General features: G+C 41.7%; 1 protein-coding gene across 1 annotated transcript in view; it reads left to right on the top strand.

Annotated features, from left to right (window-relative positions):
* LOC142038056 (protein ELYS-like) overlaps positions 1-26,857 on the top strand; it is a 44,538-nt gene that overhangs the window by 4,485 nt on the left and 13,196 nt on the right. The window contains exons 3-27 of the mRNA XM_075043049.1: positions 2,677-2,803; positions 4,070-4,323; positions 5,248-5,428; positions 6,197-6,404; positions 7,742-7,858; positions 8,803-8,887; positions 10,947-11,097; positions 13,634-13,766; positions 13,854-14,035; positions 14,513-14,574; positions 15,489-15,617; positions 17,726-17,816; positions 17,905-17,994; positions 18,157-18,297; positions 19,084-19,188; positions 19,935-20,028; positions 21,558-21,681; positions 21,794-21,850; positions 23,035-23,181; positions 23,920-24,107; positions 24,280-24,424; positions 24,518-24,649; positions 25,773-25,920; positions 26,010-26,160; positions 26,724-26,810. Of these exons, the coding sequence (XP_074899150.1) occupies positions 2,683-2,803; positions 4,070-4,323; positions 5,248-5,428; positions 6,197-6,404; positions 7,742-7,858; positions 8,803-8,887; positions 10,947-11,097; positions 13,634-13,766; positions 13,854-14,035; positions 14,513-14,574; positions 15,489-15,617; positions 17,726-17,816; positions 17,905-17,994; positions 18,157-18,297; positions 19,084-19,188; positions 19,935-20,028; positions 21,558-21,681; positions 21,794-21,850; positions 23,035-23,181; positions 23,920-24,107; positions 24,280-24,424; positions 24,518-24,649; positions 25,773-25,920; positions 26,010-26,160; positions 26,724-26,810 (3,323 nt within the window). The 5' untranslated portion in view covers positions 2,677-2,682. The remainder of the gene's footprint in view (positions 1-2,676; positions 2,804-4,069; positions 4,324-5,247; positions 5,429-6,196; positions 6,405-7,741; positions 7,859-8,802; positions 8,888-10,946; positions 11,098-13,633; positions 13,767-13,853; positions 14,036-14,512; positions 14,575-15,488; positions 15,618-17,725; positions 17,817-17,904; positions 17,995-18,156; positions 18,298-19,083; positions 19,189-19,934; positions 20,029-21,557; positions 21,682-21,793; positions 21,851-23,034; positions 23,182-23,919; positions 24,108-24,279; positions 24,425-24,517; positions 24,650-25,772; positions 25,921-26,009; positions 26,161-26,723; positions 26,811-26,857) is intronic.

Here is a 26,857-nt window from a genome sequence, read left to right as displayed (position 1 = left end):
GTTTTCAAAGAGAGCAGAAATGCAGTTAGTGTTGGATATCTCTCTTAAAGGAGAGGCTTCACGCCTTTAACCTAGTTCTATCTAACTATTTTCCCACTGTGTGGATTTGCCAGTAATCCTTGGTTCAACTTAGCAGAATGATGCAAGTAAAACGTCCTGATAGCCAGGTCACTGTATATACAGTTCAGGCTTTATTGTGGAGTTTATTTTCCTAGTTCCATATTACCAAGCCAGATGTCTAGGAACAAAATGTTTCAAACGGCCATTGGCGTACTGGCAGAAACCTGGGCATGCCTGATGGTCTAGCGTTTTCACGTGCTTTTCTATGCAGTTAATAACTGCAGCGGAATTAAATTTAAAGTTCCATGAATGGTCCGGGCATGGGAGTGTTACGTACTTGATGGTTCTTAGCGGTGGTATGGGCCTGATAAGCACATTTGTTGTGTACTGTAGGCAGGAGTACACTGTGTCAAGGTGTGAGCTTTCCACCAGAGAAGAATTCTTTCTGATTTGGTGGGGAGTTTGGGGTGGCGAGTGGTTTGTTTTTACGCTCAACTCTCCCCAGTAGAGTATCTTAAAATGTGATGTGCAATTTGGCCACGCCAAGTTCTGTGCTCTTGGCCTGTCCAGGTAGGCAGTGGCAAAGGCAGGGTGACGCAGGGTGACTCTTGTTCTTCCTCTTCTGAAATTTCTTCCTGTGATAATCTTCTCTGGTCATTCCTCCTTTCTTATTCAGCATCACGGTATTGCTGAAGGCACCTGTCAAAACAGCTGGACGTTGAAGGCCTTTGAGAGATGCTATTCACCAACCCAATAGATCTGTATTTGTATTTGGTATTATGGGTTACTCATAAAACATATGGATTAAATCATTACAATTAAACTGAGCCGGAAGGCTGGTCAAACTGTGGGGCTTTTTACTGTCTGGAGCCCCTGGATGCAGTGCAAAAGTTCATCCCGCTGTCCCTGTGAAAGGATGACAAGTACCAAAAAGCAAACGCGAGAAAACTACTGCAAATGAGTTGTCCCACTTGGAACTTGACCTGTGCTAGTTGTGAATGCTGGCAGGGCGGTCAGGCTGGCCAGCTGCAGCAGCGTCCTGCAATACTGGCTTTGCCATCGGCAACCTTTTTTTCCGAAGGTTGACTTGCGCTTAGTGCGGGACCCTGGCTTACACTGCCTGCGTTTCACGCGCTCGTTGTTTTCATGCTGGCAGAAGATACTGGAACATGTTCTCAGGTAGAGTGCTTGTGACCTGAAATATAGTAGATTCCAATGCCCAGGCTTTAGAGCATAACCTTTCTCCACAGAAGTACAATCTGTGTAAATGGTATTATTTATAAGCGTTTCCCTTTAATAACTCTGTGTTGCTCCCAGAGTCTGGTCTTCAGAACTAGCTGTAACCTCCTATGCCGTAAGGAAAATAGGTTATTAGTGCACGCTGGAAGAAGCAACCATAAAACTTTGCTTGCGGGAGAACATGTGTGCTACAGTTAATGCAATGGGCTTTGTGTGCCCATTGAAGTGGCTGGCTGTACTGGTTTGTGGCATAGGGTAAGGGTTCTGTTTGATGCCCGAGTTGGTCAGCATGTGTAACGCCCAGGAATAGCGAGCTACGTAGAATATCTTCCTTCTGAGACTCCATGGAGAAAGCAGTGCTATTTGAAGAGATGCTTGAACCTGTCTTGTCTTCCGGAGGCTTTTTCAATAACCCATAGAACTTGCAAAACGTAGTGAGCTAAAGTAGTTTGTATTTCCACGTGTGTGGAATATCTCTTATTTAGCCTCCTATTCAATCTTGTAAGTCACCTGAGCTTTTAAGTCCCCGTCCCCCATCCCCCATCCCCCCAAAAAAAAAATCTATCTTGACATAGTGAAACGTGAACTGTCTGTGGAGCACCGATAGAGGTGTGGAAACTGAAAGGCCTCAAAGTTTTTGTACAATAGTGCAGAGATGTGATAAGGACTGGCAATAGGAAGGAAAGGACTGGAATAAGGAATATGGGGATTTAAGTGTAGAAAAGAATCCGTGTTTTAAGGTGCTGTGTTATGTTCAGGTGATAAGTGTATGGAAAACTACTTTCCAACTGATGAGCTATGAAAGTCTGTATGGCTTGTCATGCGGAAACATCAACGGTACATTTTCTGGAAGAGTTTGAGAGTGAAGGTAGTTAAGAACTTAGTATTCCTTAAAGTTCAAAATAAACACACAAGAAGTGAACAAGACACAAACGATGCCTGAAATCTACTAGAAGACAATTGGCAATAAATAATGAGGTACAAAATCAAGAGCAAGGACTAATGGAAACTCATACCTCTTACTGCAGCGCTAATTGAAATACGCTTTTTCTCGGATTGCATCTTACTACAGACTGACATATCTGAGTAGACTTGAACTCGATGTATTGTTTTTTTTCCTGTTATTGACCTTATCAATACCCCTGTGTCGCTTTTTGTTGGTGATCTCATAGGCATTAGAAAAGTAAAAGGATTCTCCTTTTGCTCTGCTGTGAGATCAAAAACTGTCCTGAGTGCCATTTTTTGGAGGAAAAGAGCTACAGGAGCTGTCTAGGAGATTACTTGCGGCATACTGATGAAACTTCTGTCAATCTCAAAAAGCAAATCTCAGTTATGGCTGACATGAGTCTGGTTTTGCATATTTTTTTTTATTTACAGTGAAGAATGCGAGACCTATCAGCTCAGGTAACGAGCAGTCTGCTGCAGTTTCCAGAGGTGACTACTGAGGCACTTGGGGAAGATGAGAAAACCCTAGGTTCTGTGCTGAGCGGGAAGTTTTCTGGAGGTGAGCGTTCTCCTTTAAATTTGGTCTCGGTCTGAAGTTCTTATTGCCTGGAGGTTACCTGAAGCACAGGGTCACAGTATCGACTGTGTCAGGCTGGTGCTGTTGTTAAGATGCATCAGGTTTCGAGAGAACAGGAAGGAAGTTTTAACTATTAAAAATGCTAATATTAAAACCTTAAAACTAGTATAGTTAAACTTTGAAATTACAGCAACCTTCACCAGTCTTGTGCTATTAAAATAATTTAGTTAAGCATGCTGAGTCAGCGGGCCTTCCTCAATGTTGTGGTCACTCAATTGTTAATTAAATAAAAGGCAGTTTTCAAAAAAGTGATAGTGTTGTTTTGGGCCCTATTTATTTGTACCAGCTCAAGCTCTATGACCATCATAACACCACATGCGGAACTAGTTCTTCTACAACGTTACAGAGGCACCCCCCTCCCGCCCCCACCCCCCCCGGCTTTTTCTTTTCCTAGTCTGAATACAAACAGCAAAGGAAGAGGATAACACTGTTAAGCGCTGCAGCCATATTTCCAACGTATTTAACAGGGTGCAGATGAGTACCCAGGGAGAGCTGCTGAAAGTGGCTAAGCAGATTAGGTAGTTGACTTTCTAGGTGATCCGCAAGTAGAGCTAGCTGGGTGCCTACCTGGTTGTCTAGGCTCTGTTAGACCAGGTGGAATCCATCTACCTGACTGAAAGTGCAGTAATTGAGTTAATACTTCCTCCGAGTTTGTTCCGTGAAACAAAATGTGTTAAATTCTTTCTGTCGTCAGCCCGTGTAAAAGATCAGATGTACTCATGCAGTGCCCATTTGACGATAATTTCTTGCTGCCGTCCAAATCCCTGCCCCAAGTAGGCGTGTGTCAAGTAAAATTAATAAACTAGAAATGAATTGGTTTAGATTTGTTATCTTTGAAGTGTGCTTTAAGACTCGTATTCCCGTATGTATTTAGACGATTTCTAGCCAAAACAAGCCGAATATGGGATGAAGTCTCTAGATCAATATGTTGTCATCTTCATCCCAAGCAGTCCAAATCCTTCAGTGCGGGAATGACAAGTAGAAATGCAAAATAATAAGGTTGTTAATATTAAGAGGTAGTGCTGGAGGATCTCCATGGGTGACTTTGAATAATTGACCACAACTAGGGAAGTCGGTCTTCCCTTTTGGGTACTTTTAGTGAAGGAAAGGGGCAGTGGCTGTGATTTTTCAGTTGTTTTCAGTCTTGTATTGGAAATTTGCTTTAGTCAGCTTTCTTTTCTCTTACAGGGAGAAATGGCTTGGCATGGCTGGCGTGTGGTCCTCAACTGGAGGTAGTGAGCTCTGTGACGGGAGAGCGGCGCTTTGCTTACCGTTTCCGTGGAGTAAAGAAACAGCCTCCCACCATTCGTGTGGTAAAGGATTTTTCCTGGCAGAAGAGAACGGGACTGCTGGTTGGGTTGGAAGAAGCAGAGGGAAGTGTTCTCTGTCTGTACGACCTTGGAATATCGAGAGTGGTTAAAGCAGTTGTTCTCCCAGGAAGGGTACGTACACTTTAATCGGAGGAACGAAGCTTTTGCATTGTCAGGTGCTGCGTAATCCTGTTTCAGGAGAAGCTTTGGAGCGTCTCTTTGTAGGCGGTATTTTTTCTATCTTGCATTAGTGCAGACTGTCACTTCAGAGTATCCAGTCAAGAGAGCCTTGGTGCAAACTCTTGGGCTTAACGGTACCGTTATCTTTTGAGCTTACTGATTGTAAAACAAGTTTTCTGGGTTTATGGTAGAGCACATAGTTACCTAATTCTCCACTGCCACAAAAAGGCATTGAGAACTATCTTTTATTGGCCAGAGTGAAAAAGGAAAAAAACCCCCGCTGTTCCCAGTGTCTGTAACATACATTTCCGAAATGCTTGATTTCTATGTATGTTAGAAATACTGTCTTTAAAATGTCTGAAACTTCCATAGTTGTGCTGTAAATGACTCTAGACACATTCCCCTGAATCTCAGACTAGCAAGCGGGTGGCTTTAGAGCAGAACAGATTTTTATGTTGACTTAGGATAGGAAAGAAGAGCCGATAGGGAGTTACCTGACGGATTGTTGAACGATTGACTTTCAACCTGCAGTCCTTGAATCTCTGCTTATTGAATATTGTGTTTGTGTAGATGGGAGAGGCTGGTGGAATGTTACTCCTTTTTTTCTGTCTTCTGTAACCCAGGAAGTCCAATGATGTAATGTCCCCTAGTCTCATTATCTTAATGTAAACAAGAATCAGTGCAAGTTAATAGAACATCAAGATTGACTATATTGGTTTTTTCTTGATATAACTGGAAACAATGCTTTGCTTTTAAGTCTTATGGTCCTCTGCATTTACTTTCTTGTTTCTGATGTGCTAATTCCGGCTTCACTTTTGAATGATTTCTGTTTAGCTTGTCAAACAGCTTAAATGCTAACTTGTAGTTTTCCTGTAGGTAACTGCTATAGAACCCATAACTAATCACGGAGGACCCAGCGTGAGCACTCGGCACCTACATCAGAGTCTGCGATGGCTCTTTGGAGTGGCAGCAGTGGCTACAGATGTTGGTCATCTACTTCTGGTGGACCTTTGTTTGGATGATTTCTCTTGCAGTCAGAATGAAATACAAGCATCGGGTAAGCCTGCAGTTTTTAAACTTGAATTTGAGAGTAGGAAAACTTGTGTATAAACAACATGCATCCCACTTGGAAGACACTAGTGTGCAGGCATTTCTGACTGCTGGTTACAGATGGCGGTTTGCCTTGGTATAGTCCCGACCTGATTAAAAATGGGAGTGGCTTAATACTCCTTCTAATGTTATAAATGCCCCCCTGCCACCAAGATCCGTACGTCACTATGATGCTTGCCAGTGAGGTGTAGGAATTTTACCACGTGAGTCAGTGCAGCTGCCTGAGAGGAAGTTGTGTCAGAGGCACCCTATTTCTTGGGAATGTTCTTCTGCTTCTGTGGGTTGACTTGGGGCAAATTTTAGGCTTGCTTGTTAAAATGAATCCGACTTGTCAAAAATCGTGCATTTGGATGACTGAAATCTCTAATTTGCATATTCGGATTGCATATGCTGTTTTGGCTATTACAAGAGTGGCTTCAGGAGTTGGTGTTGCTTCAGCCAGCTTCATCGTGAGGCCCAAACGCGTGATTTATAGAGCCCAGGAAGAATTTGTCTACGAAGGTTACGCTCTTACCTGGTTTTAAAATACGAGTGAGAATACCTGTCCGATCAGAGAGTTCTTCTGTTCTTTGGAAACATACAAAAGAAAGCGTTGCATAAATGGGTATTTTGCCCCGGACGGTAGAATTGGATGAGACGTGTTGTCACGTCAGTGTTCAAAATGCAGCCTAAATGGCCTGACACATTAACTCATGGCGTGGTTTTGTGTGTGTAGATCTAGAAGTTGTCACTAGAATTCCTGCTGAAGTTCCACAAAGAAGAGAAGCTGTGACCAGAGAAGGGAGACATCTCTGCTTTCAACTACAAAATCCTTCAGGAACAGCAATATCAACCCTGTACTACATAAGCAGAAGCAATCAGCTTGTTGTGGGTTTTTCAGATGGCTGCCTGTCACTGTGGAATATGAAAACTTTGAAGAGGGAGTAAGTAGGCCTTTACAGCTGGCCATGCCCGGAGGTGCAGGGGTCTCAATTGTTTGCTTACGGAAGCATGTTCATGAAAGAGAACATTTTAGGGAGTGAAATTTTGGGTATAATCTTGGAATGTTTAGAAATCCTCTTCTGAAATAACTATTAAAAGTCATACATGGATTAAGTGGACCGCCTTCTCCCCAGTGGACTAGGATTGTTTTCCTTCTTGTGCCTGTGGCTCGAGGGATTGTGGAAAGCATGCTTCTTGGGGTTACGTCAAGCAGTTTAGGATGCGATGGAGCTCATTTTTCTAAGACGCTTTGTCCGATCAGTAGTGTTCAGTGAAGCCAGGAAACGTGTGTGTTTTGATGAACCATTCCATTTTAGGAATGATTTTTCAGAACCAGCTACTGCAATTAGGGCATACATTGAGAAGCTTACGTATGTTAATAATGTGGGTTTGGGGATAATATTCTTTAAAGCGTCCAGGATGAAACTAGTGAGACACGAAAAATCAATAGCTGATCCGTGCCTGAAAAGATATTCTTTCCTACATGTCAGCCTTGTCCAAAATAGGGGACTGACCCATTCCGAGGCAACGTTGCGTGTGAATGAAAATTTGCTTGGAACACTTGGAGATGAGGATAAGGGGCATGTAAATCTATAAGCAATAGAAAAATTAAGAGACGATTTTATATCTGCCAAAGGGCAATCACACGTGAAATATGTGACCAAATTCAGATAGGGATTGGCTTAAGCAAACCTGCAGTGACTCACCAGAAACTGTTGGAGGCATAAATAGACAGTGGAGGACTAACTGGGTGGCAAGAATAGATTGTGAAGGTACACGTAAGGTTCAGAAGTCTGGAGGAAAAATGCTTTACGTAGCATCCGAGTAAAGAAATGAGAAAGTACTTGTGTTTGGCCCTGTCTTAAATTTGTTCAGAAGATAGGCTGCATTTTAAGTTCAATATTGAAGTCGGCTGGAACAGGAGGAACAATCTTTTGCCTGGCAGCTGAAGTAATCGTTTATGTTCTTCCTCCCTAGGCAGAGGAGGATATAAACCCAGGTTATTGCATTTGATGGACAGTAATTTCCTCAGCTCTTGACTGCTGCATAAAAAGTAGTCGCTTCCCTGACTCACTTGTCTGAGATGGAAGTGTGACCTTCTGTACTTTGGGGATAAGCATGGAAGGATAAGCTTTTTTCTCAGAAGATGCTTCTACCCTTCTACAAACAGTTAGGGCTCATCGTAGGCTCACAGGTTTTTATTTTTCTCTCTTTTCCCCTTTTCCTTTTTTTTTTTTATTTTTTCTTTCTTTTTTTTTTTTTTCTCCCAACCACGTAGGCACCACTCTCAGCTTGAAGGAGGAAGGATTCCTGTCTATGCTGTTACTTTTCAGGAGCCTGAGAATGATCCTCGCAATTGTTGCTACTTGTGGGCTGTTCAGTCTACACAAGAAAGGTGAATAAAAAGTTACTATAAGCCACTGAATGCATTTAAATTTTTTTGTATCTTTGTTCACATACCGTTGATACATGTAAATTTGTTTTGTTTATGTAGCCGTGCAGGAGATTCTCTCAGGTGTGGAAGGTGTTAAGCTTACACTGCAATTTTTACAGGATTTAACAGATGTGAAGAGGGACCTACTAGTGCCTACCTTCTGAAAGAAGGCAAAGCAACAGTGGCTGTATCTTTGTGCTTGCATTCTTAAACGATTTCCTTTGTTTCTTGAGGACTGCTTCACGATTTGTTTGGTACTCGCACCATGGTATGAAAATACCATTCAAAGTAGTTGGGGCTGCAGACCTGGAGCGCTAAACGTGCCAATATGACAGCCGGCTGCCCCTAAAGGAGGGAGGTGACAGTATTGCGGATTACCTTGTGCCAACTTGCGCGGTCTTTGGAGCCTTTGTGAGCCAGGCCAGCTCACCTGGCAGAGACCGATCACTGTTCAGCAGCAAAGTCAATGGTTTCCTGCTGGGCTAATGACCCAAATCAGTATGTGGAAGGGTGCAGCGTGTGTATGCAAGAGAGGGGCTGGAACTTTGGTGGGAAGGGAAGGGAAGGGGAGAAAGATCTCTCTCTTTCAGCATCAGCAAGCTATTTAATCAGCTCAGCCGTTCACAGAGTGGCAGTCTTTTTAAGTTTGACTTTAAAGCAACAATTTGTAGTCCGTACAACATATTAAAGCTTTCAAATTGCATGGTTAGCATTTGCCCCTGAAGCTGTTAGTGTCCAAATGTCCTCCTTTGTGTTGTAGCGGCTGCACGTGACCAGTTATCTGATGGTTTGGGAAGTGGTGTTTTTCTTTTCAGCAAGAAAACATCAGTCTAGATCTAATAAAATGATAACAAGGCCTCTAAAGCAGCTTTGTAATCAAATGTCCTAATTTCTACCTTTTTCAGTGAAGGTGACGTCGTGAGTTTACATCTGTTGCAGTTAGCATTTGGTGACAGAAAACGCTTGGCCCCAGGACAAGTCATGTATGAGGTAAGGCGTGCACGTATGTGAAAAGATGAAAATAGTGATTTTGTCTATGTGAGTATCAGTGAAGTTGTCAGGGGTGATTTTTACCATCAAAATTCAGAGGTGACTGAAACCCCAATCTTTTGCTGAGTCTTCTTGGGCATGTTTTATGCTGCTGCATCTCTTGTAGTGCTCTAAGCACTTTGGCAGGTCGACAGGAGAAAGATGCTTTAATCGTTCTCCAGTTTCACTTTTGAACTTCTGCTTTGCTTTATCCTCTTTCAAAAGTTATTTGTAGCTACAGTCTTAGCAGTGGCAAAGACCTTGTACTGTGTGCTGCTTTGGAAGAAAACCCAGTCGTCGATATCCATTCCTCGCGTGGCTACTTTGTTCTGTCTCAACGCTTTAATGTTAAAATGGGGGACCTTTTACTATTTGGCAATGCTTTGTCTTGGTCATCTTATTTTCCTGAAAAAGGTGTGACGAGTGTCAGATTTCACCTCAGAGGGTTGAAATGTTTCAGCAGCTTTGAAAAATGGGTCTGCTAAAATTTCCGGTTTAAAAAAAAAGCACACAAAGTGATTAAATAATGTGGTTTGCGTTTGTGACCTGAGAAAGCTGTGGTGTCGTTAGTGTAAGACTTTTAACCCTCTACAGACAGTGCAACCAGTAATACATTCACAGGCTTCTAAGAGGTGTCAGGCACCAGTCTCTGCCTTTGAGATATTTTACTCCCCTGCTGTTCCTGCGTTCCTGTGGTGAGCGTTGTGCAGGGTTGAAACAGGAACCAATCTCACAAGGTAGTTGAAGAGAGAACAAAACAGCTGGACCTCTGGGGGGAAAAGTCAGGTTCTTCAGCTAGCTTCCAGATGAGCCACTTACACATGTAGCTTCATACCAAGACTTGCTAACACCTCCTGCCAAAAAAACCCCCCAACAACTCCCACCCCCCGGAAACAAACCCAGAAGAAGCATTAGTACAGGATCTGTGTTCTACAGAGGACACTTGGAGTGTCGGAATACTTCCCTGTAGCCACAGATTGGTCAGTACTACATGACTGTCTGCCTGCGTGACTGGCTGAGTCAAGTTTCTTGTCCGTCTTCCGTGGCAGAAAATTTAAGAGTTGTTCCCAATTGCCAGGCCAAATTGGAGGAAAGGAGGAGGAATCTACTGTTGACCCTTGTTCGTTGAAGAGAGTTCACAGAAGCTTGAAAGAAAGCTTGAAATCTAGTGCATCCGGCCATGGTCATGGAGCGCACCTTGACATTTGTCCTGCATGATGCTTGCAGGTGGATAGAGTATGCAGCCCCCACGTCCACATCAGAGTCTGACGAGTGCATCTCATTTGAAAACTGTCTTCAGATTTTACGGGTCAATAAAGTCATTATTTAACATCTTCCACGCAGTGGAGTTCCTTAACTTAGATTTGCTTGCCCCAGTGGAGAATTTAAAATACGCTGTTTTGCTTCAGAAGTTGTCTTCGGCAGGAATTGTTTGATATCTTTTTTCCCTTCCCCTCGGCCCTAACTTTGGGGGGGGACTGGCTCTTCACAGATGAATAAAAGTTGAAATTTCTAGCGGTTAAAATTCATCTCTAAGAGGTTGATGGAGTTGTAGTACTTTATCTGACAAAAGGGTCTTTTGGCACGGTGGACCTGTTCAGGACATCTTTTATTATAAACTGTGTTTGGTGATTATTCCTTCTGTAATAAAAATGGGATTCTTCGCTTAGGCTTCGCGCTAGTTTTTCAAAGAGATGGTTTAGATTTTCCTATCTACTCTGCACATGTCTGTTATTTCCAAAGTTACTTGATAAAGTAGAATGAACTGTGCATACTGCAGAGCAAATTTTAGCGAGGGAAATGCTAAATTCTGAAAATGTGCAAAGCCCGTTACTATTTGACGCTTCATTCTCTTGCATGTCAGATGTAGTTTCTATTTGCCATCAGAAATAAGCTCATGGGAAATATACGGTACAATATGCATATTATATTATACATATATACATTCTTTCACATTTAGCTATAATGTATGTTTTTATCTCAAAATGACCTTTTCTCTCTCCTTTTATTTTTTCCCCAGGGTCTGGAATACTGTGTCGAAAGATACAGCTTAGGTCTCACAGGTGGAGTCTTTCCCTTGAGCGGGCAGGCCAGCGATATTAAATTACTTAGCTGCCAGACTGTAGAAAAACTTCCCAAACGTGTCGACGGAGAGGATAGCGTTAATGCAGGTTTGTTCTAATGTCCCTGTTTGGTTATTCTAAAATAAGTAGTTTTGGAATCTAAGCAATGAATGCTGTTCTGTACCCCAGTCTGTGAGTCTTGAATACCTTTGCAGACTAGCTTGTTGGGCTTATTTAAAAAAAATAAATGGGTGCTTAAGTTATATGGGACTTCTTTAAAGGAAAAAATAAGTAGTATTTTATGCTTGCTGACATGCTATAGCGATGTATGGTGGGGTCACCTGCATGAAGCTTGTCAGTCGTTCTATTCCTCCAGCTGTCGTCTTTGAACAGTAAGATGATGCTCCCCATTGCTTTGGAGTGTTACCTGAATTTTTCTTTCCCTGTTCCAACCTATGTCTGCATCTGCATCCAGCTGGTGGCCGGTCACAAGTGGTGTTCCCCAGGGCTCGGTATTGGGGCCAGTTCTGTTTAATATCTCTGTCAATGATCCGGACGAGGGGATTGAGTGCACCCTCAGTAAGTTTGCAGATGACACCAAGTTGGGTGGGAGTGTTGATCTGCTTGAGGGTCTACAGAGGCTCTGTGGAGGGATCTGGACAGGCTGGCTCAATGGGCCAAGGCCAACTGTATGAAGTTCATCAAGGCTAAATGCCAGGTCCTGCTCTTGGGTCACAAGAACCCCGTGCAACACTACAGGCTTGGGAAAGAGTGGCTGGAAAGCTGCCTGGCTTTGGGCCCCTCGCTACAAGAAAGACATTGAGGTGCTGGAGCGCATCCAAAGAAGGGCAACAGAGCTGGTGAAGGGTCTGGAGAACAAGTCTTACAGGGGTGGCTGAGGGAACTGGGATTGTTTAGCCTGGAGAAAAGGAGGCTGAGGGGAGACCTTACCACTCCCCTCAAGTACCTGAAAGGAGGCTGTAGCGAGGTGTAGTGTTGGTCTCTTCTCCCAGGTAGCAAGTGATAGGACGAGAGGAAATGGCCTCAAGTTGCGCCTGGGGAGGTTCAGGTTGGGTATTAGGAAAAATTTCTTCACTGACTGTGTTACGAAGCATTGGAACAGGCTGCCCGGGGTTGAGTCGCCATCCCTGGAGGTATTTAAAAGACAGGGAGATGTGGCGCTTAGGGACGTGGTTTGGTGGTGGACTTGGCAGTTGGCTTTAGGGTTGGGCTCAATGAACGTAAAGGTCTTTTCCAACCTAAGCAACTCTACGATTCTATGATCTGCCTGTCCATTTCTTCCTCTCTAAATCTAATAGGTTCCTACACCTGCAAGTTCTTAAAGCAATAGCTCTCCTTGTCCATATACACAGTTAAAACTCTTACGAAGTCTTTCATTATCTTGCAGTAATTAAATGTCCCTCTCTGGGTTTACAAATTCACTTATGTTCTGGCCCTATTTTTGAGCCTGCTGCAGTGATAACTTCCATGGCCCTTTGTTTTGACTGCATTATTCACCTTCCCTCTCTTCTGACTGGCCTTTACTGATGTATGATGTTTACAAAGAAGACACTTGCATGATCTTTCTAGGCTACTTCTGTTTATCATCTTTGACTTAGTCCTGAAGCGGCAACTTGCATCTCTTTTGTGATGCCATCCTCTATCAACAGTGTGTCAAAATCGAACAAAAACACCTTTGGATTTTCTCCACTTGTGTCACGTTTCTGAGGAGAGTGCCTCCTAAAAGCTTGTTAAAAACAAACACACACCACCACTCCACCACACCCGAAAAAAAAACCCCAAACCAAAATAAGAACAACAAACCCCCTTTCTGTCTCCTTTTTATGAAGCATGAGGCATGGAGAAATACCTGTAATTTCTCTGATGGTTTCTAATTAGCTTTCATTCAGAATCTGTTCGAGTTAAGTTCTAGGCACACATGAGCTGCTGTTGGATGTGGGTTGAGGCTAGCAAAGAAGCTGTCTTCTGAATTATGAAAATAATTGGTATCTTCAAAGGCACTTGCAGCAGCTACAAAACGGAAGCGGCACAGATGTTCACAATGAAACATAGTAAAGTGTGTGAGGATCCCTAAACGTAATGATGAATTCAGCAGAGAACAGAGAAACCTTTTGCCAAACAAACTGTCGCCTTCTTCCTTACTCTACTAGGGTAAATGATATACCACATCCTTTGCTTACATCTGGAGAATGCGTTCTCCCCAGAGAAGACAAACCATTCCACTTATTGAGAGAACTGGAGTATAACATCGTGAATGTTTTATGTTAAAATCTTTGTTCCAATTTCCCGTTTGTTGGGTTTGGGGTTTTTGTATTTATTTTGTGTGATAAGTGTGTTCGTTCATTCTGAATGTGCTGGAAAGGAGCTATTCTTAAAACCTGTAATTGAGTCCGATCTGGAAATTAGTAGTGCCTGCTGAGTGATACCAGAAGAAGGGGCAGTATGACTGAAACCTGTCACAGAGATGTTTGCTATTCCGTAAATTTTTTGTTGTTGTTCTCAGTGAGTGTTGTGCTTAGTGAGTGATATAACAGAATTAAGCCAAAATAGGAAGTGGTGTTTTAAACATATCAGCTATAGCGTTATTTTCTACAAACAAGAAACAATGTCTTGTCTTTTACAGTAATATCGCCTGACACCAGTGTATCAATCTTCAGCTGGCAAGTGAATACATGTGGTCAGGGAAAACCATCTGCTTACTTGGGTGTATTTGACATTAATCGCTGGTATCGTGCTCAAATGCCAGATTCACTAAGGTATATTTTTATTAAGTTGTTTTCAATATCCCTACAAATCAATCATTTGGAAGTCGGTGTTTAGCTTATGCACTTGCTTGCTTTCAGGCCAGAAGAACTCCTTCACGATTGCCCCTATTTTGCGTTGTGGTCACTGGATACTGTAATAAGCATGACTTCTCCAAACCCCATTTTGGATATTCTGGTACACGAGCGGAGTCTAAGTCAGGGAGTTCCTCTTTCTCGTCCACCACCTGAGCAGTTTTTTCATCCAAGCTCCTACAATTTTGGTAGGTATTTCACTGCTTTTGATAGTGAGAAGCTTAAAGTGAGGTCAAATGCCATTTATTGGTTCTCCTGTTCATTGTTTGTCACTCAAACCCCATCCGAAACCAAAAAGCCCCAAACGCCCACAAGCCCAACCCTTGATTACGTTGTACTAACAAGGTGTTTAACACTGTGACACATATCTGACAGTCTGCTGAGTTTTGGGTTGTGGTGCTTTTGTAATGTAGCCTGTGAAGTGGTGATGGTCATCAAATGAAATGACGTTGAACTGAAGCTCAGAGCAGAGCACCTCGATAGCACTAGAGATAAAATTGCTACACGCAGTAATTATTTTCAAAAAAATAAGTTTGGAAGTGATCTGATGAAGAAAATGGGTACTCAGTTACAGCTTTCCAGATACTGCTATTTACAAAACGTAAACTGGTCATAAGCTAAGTGCGAGAGTATGGAAGGCTGTCAAACGTTCACTGTCTCTGCAGATGGTACGTGCTTGCTGAGCTCCGGAGTTGTTCGTATGACTTGCACCGGCTTCCAGAAGGAGGTGATCTTTTACTGTATCTTTATTGAGAATGGCAAGAGATGAACCTTTCCTATGTTTTCTATTGCACTGCTTTCAGGGTCGGAGACCATTTTATGCCCATCCTGCCCATCCACACGCATGATTGCAATGGTGTCCTGCCAGTTTTATGCAAATGGTAACATTTTAGGTCCACTCTTGGGACTGTAGAACTACCACTGTCTCCTGTTGAAGCACGCTGAGGGATTGAATGTCTAGAGCAGAATACAACGTTGCTGTAGGAGCAGGAACAAAACTGTTGTGGAAGTTGGGGAAAGCTGTTACTTCTGCATTACCCATCAGTGGAACTGCCTCCATAGTCTTGAGTTAGGGTTTTGATGCCTGATTAACTTGAAAAAGGAGGGCAGAATGGAGAAAATGAAATATTACTTAACTGTTTGAGAAGAAACGATTATTTTTTTTTTCTCCCGCACTTGCCCGAATTAAAACTTCCAAGCCACTGCACAGCTTGTGACAAATAATTTTGAATTAAACTTCAGCTCGCTAAGTGTTTCCAACATAAATCAACTTCTGCACAAACAAGCACAGAAAGGGTCTTCCAAAGCGTGATTTAAAGTTGTGTGCTAGCTTTAGCTTATATAGAATATATTTTGTGTCAGTGTTCAGGGTAAAAAAAGGTCTGTGTATTGACAGAGAAGCTAGAGAATACTTAATTAAGCATTGCAAGGGCTGACCTTTTGTTTTACAGGATATTTTTTATAAACCGTAGCGGTTAGTTTGGCTGCCGTCTTTAAGACTCTACGTAGTAGTGCTTACTGATGCAAGCTTTCTAACAATTTAAGTGAACATTTTTTTTTATTTCTCTTAGCGATTATTCAGAACCTTAGTGACTGAATAATACTGCTGTCTTAATCCGTAGTTTTTGATTAATGTTTCAGGCCTTGAAATTTTTAAAGAAATGTGGTCCTTCTATAAGTGAAACCATTCACGATAGCTACAACAGGTGTCTTGTAGCTGGCTTGCTGTCTCCAAGACGCGTTGATGTCCAGCCATCCAGTTTGAGTCAGGTGAGTGCGTATCAGGGAATCAAGGGGGAAATACATCCATCTCGTCTGACAGGGCTGTAGAGGCTACAAGACATGATAATCTGATTTTCCTATTATTCGCAAGTTGCACTGAAATGCAGGTGTTGACTTGAGTTAGCAGAAGTTATAGTATTCTTCAATCCAAACTACCGAGTTTGAGTGGGGGCAGCACTAAGAGATCTGCGTTGAGAGACCCATCTCTTAATTCCGTGCCACAGATACGCACAAGGAAGCGTGCAGGCAGTGCTGGTCATGCGCAGCATAAAGCATCTTTCCCTCACAACAACCTTCACCCCATCGGTTTCTCAAAGCATTATGTTCAGTGCAGTAGCTGACTATGGGGGTGCCTCACTCGGATGCGAGCTGTTGCAAACATCAGCTTGCTGCACTAGACGTGATCGCTTGCTTCCAAGGAATTGGGCTGTGGTAAACAATTACTCTTGTCAGCTCTGCCCGACAACTTCATCACCGCTCCCCCTCATCTTCCCTTCATCAGTAGGCTTTCCTGCAGCCTCTCAAAGCAGATCTTCACCTCTGTAGCCTCGTAGCCCAATTTACTCTGCTTAGACTGCCCCCTTGTTGCTGCAACACCTGAATCGCCTTTATCTCCTGACACCCACTATCTTCTCTCTGCTTTGTCCCACCATAGTGACTCCCCCTGCCTCGTCACAGGTTTTCCACTTGCAGTGCACCAACCTTTCTCTCTCATCTGAAGAGTTTCATGAGAGACGGAGCCTTTGTGATGAACAGCCCCTCTTCACCCAGGCAGGATCTAAGCTAAACGATTAGCTAGCTAGTCGTCACACAGTGGAGCCATTAGTAGGAAGGGGAGAGCGGTCTTCTCGCTGCCCTCATCTTCCTGTCTACTGGACTGTTCACCAGATTTGTGGAAATGCTTTAAGGCAAATAACACTTCTGCACAGTGTGGTAGCTAAAAGAAGTTTCTTGGCAAGCTGCCCTAGCCCATAGACTGCTTATTTTGCAAGCCTGGCGTAGACTCTTGCATTCAAATGGGATGTTCTGATGTCAGCTCCGGTTTGGAAATAGCTTGGGCAACCAAGACGTGTTTTAATAACCTTTGCTGAATTGTGGCCATATCATTCAGAGACTTGTTATGCATTTGAGCAGGGATTTCTTTTGAAAGTTAGTGAGACAAATTTCAGAATTAGGGTCGAGAAGCTGGGTTTGGAGTTTTGTTTGCCACCGTAAGTAGTATCTGGTGTGTTTCCTTGTCTGAAACCCGTTTTCAGAAAAAGATGGACATATCATATGTGTATTCTAATGTGTAGAAATTGCTTTGAATGTGATGATTTTGCCTAGAAGGGAAAGCTACTTTTGAATGTGTTTAAAAAAAACACATAAAAAAAAACAAACAAAGAAAAAAACAAAAAGAAAGAAGTAAAATTTTGTGAAGGGTCATTTCACCTGAAAGAAGTATCACACCACCAGCTGAAATAAGCTGCTACTTAATAATCGCACGTCTGTGCATAGCTGTGCATTATCCTTCTCAAGGATTACCACTGCATTATAATACAGTATTTGAGCAGCCTACAATTTAAACCTATTAGAATTTAAATGTGTCACGTCTTTTTCTGTCATTTTAGAAAATGGTAAAGTTTTGGGTGTCTGAACTGCTTCATGTCTTCAGAGTCTAGGAAGCTGCTTGCCCTTAGCTTCCCTGTTTCCGTGCAAGCGTTGCACCGTTGTCTTTGCTCTGTCCCCTTCACGCATTCCTGATGGCAAACTTCTACGTGCAAAATGCGTGACAGGTATTAGCAGAGGATGTTACCGGAAATAGTTAGTTGGAACTCGGTAAACTGAGACTATACTGCAGAGGCATGCAAATAAAGGTTAGAATCAGCCTTCAGTAAGTTGAAATGTTAGAGGAAAAGTTTAACGTGTTTCTCAGACCAACAAGCAGTGCAGCCTGTGGCTAGAGTTAAGAAAAGGAATGTGGAATTAGCTGCGTGTGTACTAGTGGACTGTGTGATGTTTGAATGAGTGTACAGTTAGAAACAAACGCTTGCTGTTGCTGGTTCAGATATTGAAAGCATGTAAGATTCTCAGTTTATTTTGTTGGTTACGTTTAGGAGGAGCAGTTAGAAGCGGTATTGTCAGCTGCCGTCCAGACAGGTTCTTTAGAACTTCTGACTGTATGCATTAAACATTGGGCATCTGAAGGTAATGCTTCTTACGTTGTTCTTACGTTATATATTTTTCTAGTTTGCAATTGTCGATTCATTTCTTTTTTTGTTTTCTTTTTTTAAAGCGCAGCCAAGTTCTGCTGCTAATTTACAGTTTGTTCTTGAGTGGACATGGAAGAAAGTGATCTATGCAAAAGATGAGTTTGACCAAATATGTGAGTACTAGTGTAGTCATTCTGCCAACACAAAATGGTTCTTTCTAATTGAGCTTATTCAGGAACGTGGCGGTATATGGTACTGCACGGGGTTCTTTAAGCGTACTTTGAAACTCTGAAATTGCTCTGAAGGCTAATGATGTAATATTTATTCTTGAAAAGGTGTTCCGCTGTTTGATGGCTCTCGCAACTTTGTTGACCCGCAGACGTTACAGTCTCTTCAGCACTGCCAGTTGCTTTGGAGCAACCTGAGCACGGTCTTAACCTGTTTTCTAACAGAAGCACAAGAGCTTACTGAAAAAGGTTTGTAATCGTATATATGAAATCTTTGGTATGTTTTACTAAGATTTGGAATTATGCTTGAGTTGTAAGTGTGGAAAGATGAGCTTCTGTTGGTTTTGATGATTGGAAGACAGCCAAATTTAGCTGGGAGAAGGGGCTGAAATCTGAGAAGTTGGGACTACCACTTAATATGCATTGATTTCAGGGAAATAGTTGGTTGTGGGGTTCATGCAAGTGGGTAGGGGAGGCTACATTCAGCGAGAAGCTGTGTAAGCAGCTGGGTGGAGATTCCAGCAACCGGATGTGGTAGCGCTGCAAATGATTCCTTTTAATTCTTAGCTAGCAATTTATAATTGCATGCGAATGTTGTATTGCAAATTGCTAGAAAATACAAAGGAAGCACAAATGAGTAACTTGTGAAGTAAGTTACTTGAGTTTCTGTAGCTTTTTATGTTATCACTTGTCCTTGGCACATTGAGGGGAAAAGAAGACTATCCCTTTGCTACGGTAAAAATCCCCCGCTACGTGAAAAACAAATGTCTTATTCGTGAGTGTATGTAATAGTTCCGGCTTTAGGTTTTTTTTCTTTGAACCTTTAGTGAATCTGGTTCTTTGTAGGGGTTGCTTTTTTGGTTTGGTGGTGAATGTGTTTTTTTTCTTCAAATAAGAAGGTGCCACAGAGTGAGAAATGCAAAGACCGCGATGTCTACCGCCTTACTTTTATACTTTCTATTTGGGATGATGAAGGGGGTTTTGTAAAAATGAAAGGAATTGGATAACAAGAATCATCTCATGCCTTTTTTTCAGGTTTTACAGACTTGACAAACAAGCAGGTGGTAACTGGTCTCCTTTCTTTGTATGCACGAGTGGTCATCTGGTTCTGTCGATCCAGTCTCCTTCCAGAGGGTTTAGGTAAGCATGAACTGTAATTCATTTCTAACAGGGAGACTATCCAGTAAGTGATTCTGATGAACACATGCTTAGCCATGTTTTTGTAAATGTTTTGTCAGTGCTGAAGTTGTGTTGGTGAAACGGAGATTTACTGTTTTTTTCAAATACCTAGTGTAGAATAATGCAAGCAGTTTCTTTCCTGGATGTTCCTTAGAAAGAGCAATAAGCCTCTGACTTGAAGGAGTTGCTTGTGTCCACAGCTTGCAAGACTTGGGATTTGAAACAAATTACTATTACACAACAAATCCTGGAATGCTTGTTTTTACAGCAAAGGCATTACCTGCGTGTTTGGAACTTTTTATTCATTGCCTGAGGAAAAAATACACCTCGGCAATACTTCTTTATTTGGGTGGATTATAAAGTCTATTGTCAGCCTTCATTGTCTCACAAATGCTCACATGACATGTTTAAGAAACCATTCCCTTTGAGAATTGTCCTTTCTGTAGTGAGCTTCTGCTTACAGTACGTGTTCTGAATGCTACCTCAATTGTAAACTTGAAATGGCACTTGAGAGAAGAAGGAGTTGAGTCTTGTGTCTCACCGCTCCGTTAGCAAAGGCAGAAAGAGGATTGGCTTCTTTCAAAGTGGGAGGCTTGCCTGTGCTTCTTGATGCTTAGCTCGTATGATCTTCTGTCTTTTTAGTCAAACGTTTTAGTTTCAACATGTGATATTGCTTCTTTAACTTGCTTTTACTTTATTGCCTGTAGATGATGATGCGCGTTTGGGTAGACCTTTCTACAATTACCCTCTGATTCAGAGCTACTACACTGGTCATCGACAGAAACTTGAGTGTTTATCAAGGTGAGCCTTACAGGAGAACTCGAGAACACTTCCACTGCGAAATCAGAAGTGGCAGTGAGTGGCTTTGCTATCAACAGTTGGTATTTGCTCTGCTTAATGCAGTTGCCGGCAATCCTCTTCGCTTCAGTGATGCATGCGTTCTCTTGAACACGGAGGTTACTTTCCTGTGTTACAATATTTGTGTATACCTCTGCTTAGTACCATTTGTTGGCATCATCGTTTCTTGGTAGTGTACTTAATCCAGCAGCCAATCTGTATCATTTGGTACTACTGAAAAAGGTCATGTGTTCAGGAGAGGGTCAGCGATCTCCCGTTCAGCAAAGCACGGTGTTCACAGAACAGGTGTTTTGGATAGAGAAGAAAGCCAGTTTTAAACCCAAACCAAACCTCATCTCGTTTATTGACTAGCGAGCAAGGGTAATAACTGTATTGGCCTAAATCACAAGTACATTTGTGTGATTTAATGAGATAGTCAGAGTTCGATGTAGTTGGCACACCTAGCACTCTACTGGCTGTTGGATAAAAGTCACTTGCTGAACGTGAACTCTCTTTGCTGCGCTAGCTCACTAGCATATAGGTGATATGCCTTGGATTAGACGATAATAGATTTTTCTTTGGAAATTGTGCTGAAAACTAAATAAAGAGCTAAAGAAGCTTAGGCTATGGTACCGCAAACAAAAACAGGATGCTGCAAGATGAGTTAAGGTGCAAGCTGCGGTGTAGTAGCTATTGACTTTAAAGTTCATCTTACTTAGCTTACTTCTCAAGTAACTTCCATACCGGCTCAGGTGTTCCTTAGAAGCATACAACCTCCAGTGTGCTCTTTCTGCTTCTTATTATGGGGAAATTAAAGGGTAGTGTCACAGTCAGCCAAAGATTGCGATGGACTTGTGAAGAAAGCAATTTTTAAAGCTTCACCCATCCATGGTTGTAATGGTCTGTGCACAGAAACATAAATGCTGCTTAAGATGACACTAAGCTTCACCTGTATGCTCAGCTTTCTGAAAACAACTTTTTTTCAGTAGCAAAAGTGAGCTGCTGAGAACAAAATCTGAACTTTCCGCGGTGTTGTCTTCTCACAGCTGTGTATTGGGACACTCCAACGGGAGGCATTAGACTTGCGCTAAAGAATAGTCCTGGTCTTTTGATACTGTTCCGTTTCCTCTGTTAGACAGTAGGAGAGTGGTTATTTCTGGCACATAAAAAACTTTGTTCACACTTCCTTTGTACTACAAGTAAGACAGCAAAAGAGAGAACCTGAAAACGAAAAGGTCCCTTAGTAGGGGAGCTTTCCAGGATGTCTGTTTGGAACTCCTCTAATCATTCACTATGATCTAACAAACATCTTTCACCTGACTCGGACATTTCTTTCATGTGCGTTTCAAGTCATAATCATGCCTTTGTGTGTTTGTCACTTTCTTTGCCTCATGGGAGCTTTTTTCTGTTTGGTTTGACTGGAGGAGATCTGTTACACTGAGAGGCTGGAATTAGTGTTTGACTCTCCAAATCCTTGCTACCTTTTGTTCCAGAGGAAAATGGGATTCTGACTGCTTGATGATTGATGGAATGGTTTCCCAGTTAGGAGACCAAGTTGAGAAGTTGTGGCGGAGAGATGAAGGAGGAACTGGGAAATACCCACCTGCTAGTTTACACGTGAGTGTTACGTTCACTGAAAACAGCAACGAACCCCCCAAAGCCCCACCCAAAAGCCCATGATTCATGAAAGACAGGATTTTTTAAAAAACTTTTGATTTTTCATTTTCAGGCACTGCTGGATCTCTATTTGCTAGAAGGCATTGAAGAAAGCTACAAACATGCAATTGTATCCTTTCTTGTTATTTTTACTACACCTTCAGCATACGCACATAAATGTTCTTAAATGTTTGTCACCTGCGCCTTTAATAACGTTTTTGAATTTATGCTTCCAACACAGTGCAAGTGAAAACATTTAGTTTAGAATGAAGGCGTGGACAGGAGCATTGTTTTATTTCTTTGTACCGTGGATTCTTTATGATTTTTTTTTTAATGTTTTGTTGCAAAGTCTTTTCTGACATGCGAAAACAGATTTACTGAGAAATGTTAAAGATAAAAATCTCCGTTGGTTTTTCTCAAAACTTAGCACAGTGTTTAATTTTTTAAAGCACCCGTACCTGTAGCAAATGGCTGCTTACTAGGATGATGCAGTAATATGTGCTGCTTGAGAGCAGAAGGATTTCTAACCGGTACCTGATTTTTGCCCAATTCATCCGTCTTCCAGCCCAGATAGCAGTGCTTGCTTTTGTTCTGTTAGAAGTGCAGGCACACCGAATAAGAAAGGGAGAGAAGAGAAAAGTCATCAGGCAGAAACTTAATTTTTAAGCTGCTGAAATATACAGAATTACTTTTTGTTGTTTGCTGCCTAACCCGAGAGGGGAGCCTAGAGAGCAAGGGGTTTAAAAACGGTTGTAGCCCAGAGCTGTCTTATTAGAATATGTCCCTAAAAACGGATGTCAGAAGGAGAAAATGACACTACCGATGAGTGATCCGCATCCTGTTTGAAATCCAGTGTCAATCTTTCAGTGCTACATTGTCTTGTAAGGACATCTTAATTTACATTGTTCTATATACTCTGGAAATGAGGAAAAAACCAACGGTAGAATTTGTTTGCTTTAATAATTAAGCATTGGATGTTCAGGTGTTTTGAATGTCCAACTGGTAGCTCCAGTGACTAAAGAGGGAGCCTGAGTTTGTAACAACGGAAGTATTTAAGTATCTAAAGTTAACCTTTCTGAATGCCTTACAGAAATCAAAGAGTATTTCTTTGTGGCTATTTATTCAGAATGCAGTTTTGTGGTTAGGACCTGACCGTCCTCAAGTCAGAATAGCTCAAAATGGCAAGACTAATACGGCAGTATTTTCTGCTTCCTACCACTTGTATATCCTGACTTCACTGTGTTTTTCGAAACGTGATGTGATAAATGTTTGGTCTTCCAAATTGATTAGCCTTAACTAGATACTTGATGTCAGACAATTTACTTGCTGCTAGATATCACGCGTTCCTTTCCGAATAAAACAGAGGCTTCAATCGACTCCTTCCCAACTGCCTTTGCTATCCCTTGGGGACTTGTTAAGCTTGTTGAAGGTTTTTGGCTTCTAGATCACAATGATTACGAAGTAAGTACGTTACAGTTCAGTTAGACATCCCTTACAGTCCAAAGCTGTAATCTGTAAAATGATTTTAAAAAATCGGTGCTTAGCTAATTACAGGTGCTACAACATTAGAAGCCCTTTTGTCATACTGCTACGACATCTTTAGCAATAAGTTATAATCTGAAATTCTCTTTTAGCCACTTTGACAGGAAATGGATTAAAACAAAGAAGAAATCAACTTTAATAATGCTTGATACTTGAGTTTTCAAAGCCATCCATTTAGGTTGTTTCCAGCAGACCGATGGAGCGCTTTCTCAAAGACAGTGTTTTAGGTACTTTAAATATTAAAACTATGATCATAGCAGCAAGGTTTGAGGCAGAAGACTGCAGAAGTGACTGTTCAACCTAATTCATGTTCTTTCTGATGCTGAAGGTTGTTCTTTGCCTGTCACAAAGTTAATATATCTGTTTGTCTGGGAGAATAGCTTATTATTTAGTAATGTATTTATAGAAAGTGGTGTTTGTACACAGAGATTTGGTTACTCTGGAAAAGTGTGAATTACTCCTTTTAAAACACTCGCTTTGTTCTGTATGGCTAACTGGATTATTTTTTTTTTCAAATACGTGAGAATTTTTATCTACAGTAGTTAGTCATCTAAGTTTATTTGACACACGCCCACCCTTACTTAAGATACTTTTGAATGCTCTTGTGGCGTGCGTGCATGTGCATATGATAATATACCTGACCTCTAACCTCTACAGAATTCACTGGCCCTGCTCTTTCATCCAGCCACAATCAAAACTGTGTCATGGCAGCACAGGAGAATTATTCAATCCCTGATGTGCCAAGGAGAGCGTAGGCGAGCCCTCAGATACATACAGATGATGAAGCCAGCAATGTCAAGCAGCAGTGAAGTGCGGCTTTTCCTCACGGTGTTGTTGTCCAATAGGTAAAGAAACCTATCCCACCGTTTTGGCATTCCAATATTGTGAAAGGTGGAGAACAACTAATACGAATCACCATGCCCTAAATTCCCTTTAAACTCTGAATACAGTCATTTGGGGGCATCTTTTTGGTGATACTATTAATATTCCTTTACATCTCAAAAAATTGAATTACAGGTGCATGGTGGAGGCTTGGGGTCTGTTGCAGCAACATGCCACCAGGTTAAACATCAAAGAGCTGTTAAAACACGTGTATGAAATCTGTCAGGAGATGGGACTAATGGAAGACTTACTGAAGCTACCTTTCACAGGCACTGAACAAGTAAGTGTGGACACGAAAAAAATCTTAATGGTCTCTTTGAAAAGAGAAGAGGCAGAATCATAACAGATTTTTGAAATGTGTTATTTCTCATAGGAGTGTTTGGAGAAGATTTTACAGAGCGATGCTGCTGTCCGGAATCTTAGATTTCCTTTAGACCACCATGTGCAGCGTGCCAACTATATCCCAGCGCTGCAGTCGAATCGTTCAATGAACGTTAATCTTACGGTAAGCATGAAAGTTCTGTCAAGTGTGCAGGTTTCTGTTAGGTGTTACTAACCATTTTTGGTAGTAAATAAAATAAAAATCAACGCTTTGGTTTTTATACCATTCTTTGAAATACTAGGAATAAGTTCCTACACTTTCCGTTCCAGCTGAACCTAAAAGTTGAACAAAATATTTCACTACTCCAAAGCTACTGCGTGAAGTTATAAACTAAGTGTTGCAGACCATTGTTGACTCCACTTAAAATAGTTTGTTTGCATCTAAGGAATAATGGTTTAGATTGCTGAACGCTGTTTGTGTCACTCCTTTCTGTGGCATGAAGAGTATGTTGTATGTCACCTCTTGAATCTTGCACACAACTTTATTTTTCTAGCTGAGAGCAGTCTGGATGCCAATGCACAGGTAAAATCTGTGTGCTGGTTTGGTTTTCTTTTTATTTCCTCCAGTTACAGCATGAGCTCTGTGACTCCACAACTTCTGTTTTACCCCTTTGATGACAGAAATTCTTATCTAACTTGTATTTCTCAAAACAGACACATTAAATTTTGCATTTTGCGAACTTCTGTTATGAATCTGTGATACATTTTCTGTTTTCCGGAACCATAGTTTTCCAGTGGATCGCACTTATAAGGTGGTCTTGGAAGGTTTAGGTCCTGCATTTGAAAACTTTCATTTGGCCAGAAGGTGTGTGTAGGTAGCCTTTTCTTACTTGTTTTAATATTCACATCATTGCGTCCACTGTAATTTGCAGTTGCCCTGAATATTCAGTCATCTCGGACATTGGTGTTTCAGGAAAAACAAGGGAAAGCCTGCTATTTCGTAAGCCATTTGAAAATTGCAGGTGAGAACAAGCGTATCGGAGTGAGGTTCTGCCGAGTGCCAGAATTGTTTCAACTTGAAGTTGTAGGTTCTGTTCTTATCCTAGTCTGCCTTGCCCTTTGCTGAAATTACGAGGTGAAGTTGGTGTGTGCCAAGGAGTAGAACTTGCTGCTCCTCTGTGCAGTGGCGGTATTATACAGTATCTGTGGAGGAAATGTATTCACTAATTAGAAATAGCAGAGATAGTTGTGTGCAGTGAACTTCTTGTAATCAGTTACCTTCTTGCTTTATGCTTTTTGTTCATCAGAATGATCATGAGCCTGGCTTGAGAGAGAGAGCAGTTGCCAGGAATTCTACATTGCACCAATGTGGCAAGATCCTTCCTAGAGTTCAAAGGAAGCTGGCCAGAGAGAGAGCCAAGCCTTACCACTTGCCTTCATCGGTCTCAAGAGAAGGTAATTCTTTAGAGGAGGGAAATACAATGGACAACTGACCACGACTTTGATCACACAAGGCTGATATTTTTTCCCCTCTTGCTTTACAGGCGCAAGACAAAAGCCGTTATCAACAGTAACAAAACAAGCAAATGCAGGAAATGTGCGTACAAGAGCAACGTTCATCAGTAATGTATTGTCCAAAATTGGAGAAGTAGGGGTAGGAAATGAGCAGAAAACCAGTTGCTCATGCCGTGAGAGGTAAGCAGCCTTTTAACAAAGTTTAGTCTTGAGCTGCGTGTTTGGAGAGAGGGAGAGAGAGAGAAATCCACTTGAATTATGTTAGTGTTTTGGAGGGAAGGGGCACCTGAATAAAGCTTTCTTTGGCTTTTTTTGCACCTACAAGATATAACATTTAAGAATCAATTCATCTTAAGTAATACTTGGAGCGAGAGTTCTTCTGCTATGATAGTCTCATTTATGCGAATACATCTATTTACATTACAGTAAAAGTGTTTACAGAATTTAAGGTAGCTGAAACGAAACCCATGATTGCCAACAAGCTATTGGTGTACAGGTTTTGGTAGACTTGATTGTGTGATCAAATAGCAATCTTTTACCACTTTGTGCCCAGCTTCTGCTTCGTTTCTGCCTTTTTCTTTTTTTTTTCACTCAAAACCAGGCAGAATTATAAAGAGCAAAAAAGAAGCTAGCAGTTGTCAGATGATTTTCCTAGAGGTAGTATATTCAAGGTGAAACTTGAATTCTGGTACGTTTGGACTTGAGGGGAGTGCAAGTCAGTTACATTTTCCTTTTAATTCTAGGCCTAGAGCTACAGAACCACCAGTCATAACACGTCCTCTCCCTGATGCAGAGTTGCCCGACGCATTTGTTGGGACACCCGTTAACAAAATTTAGCTTTGTACCTGTTAAAGAAAAGGTCGGCTTGGGGACACAA

The sequence above is a fragment of the Buteo buteo genome, chromosome 12 (assembly GCF_964188355.1).
Source record: "Buteo buteo chromosome 12, bButBut1.hap1.1, whole genome shotgun sequence".
NCBI classification, from domain to species: Eukaryota; Metazoa; Chordata; class Aves; order Accipitriformes; family Accipitridae; genus Buteo; species Buteo buteo.
The sequence above is the reverse complement of the archived record's forward strand: the minus strand, read 5'-3'. Positions and strand labels throughout refer to the sequence as shown.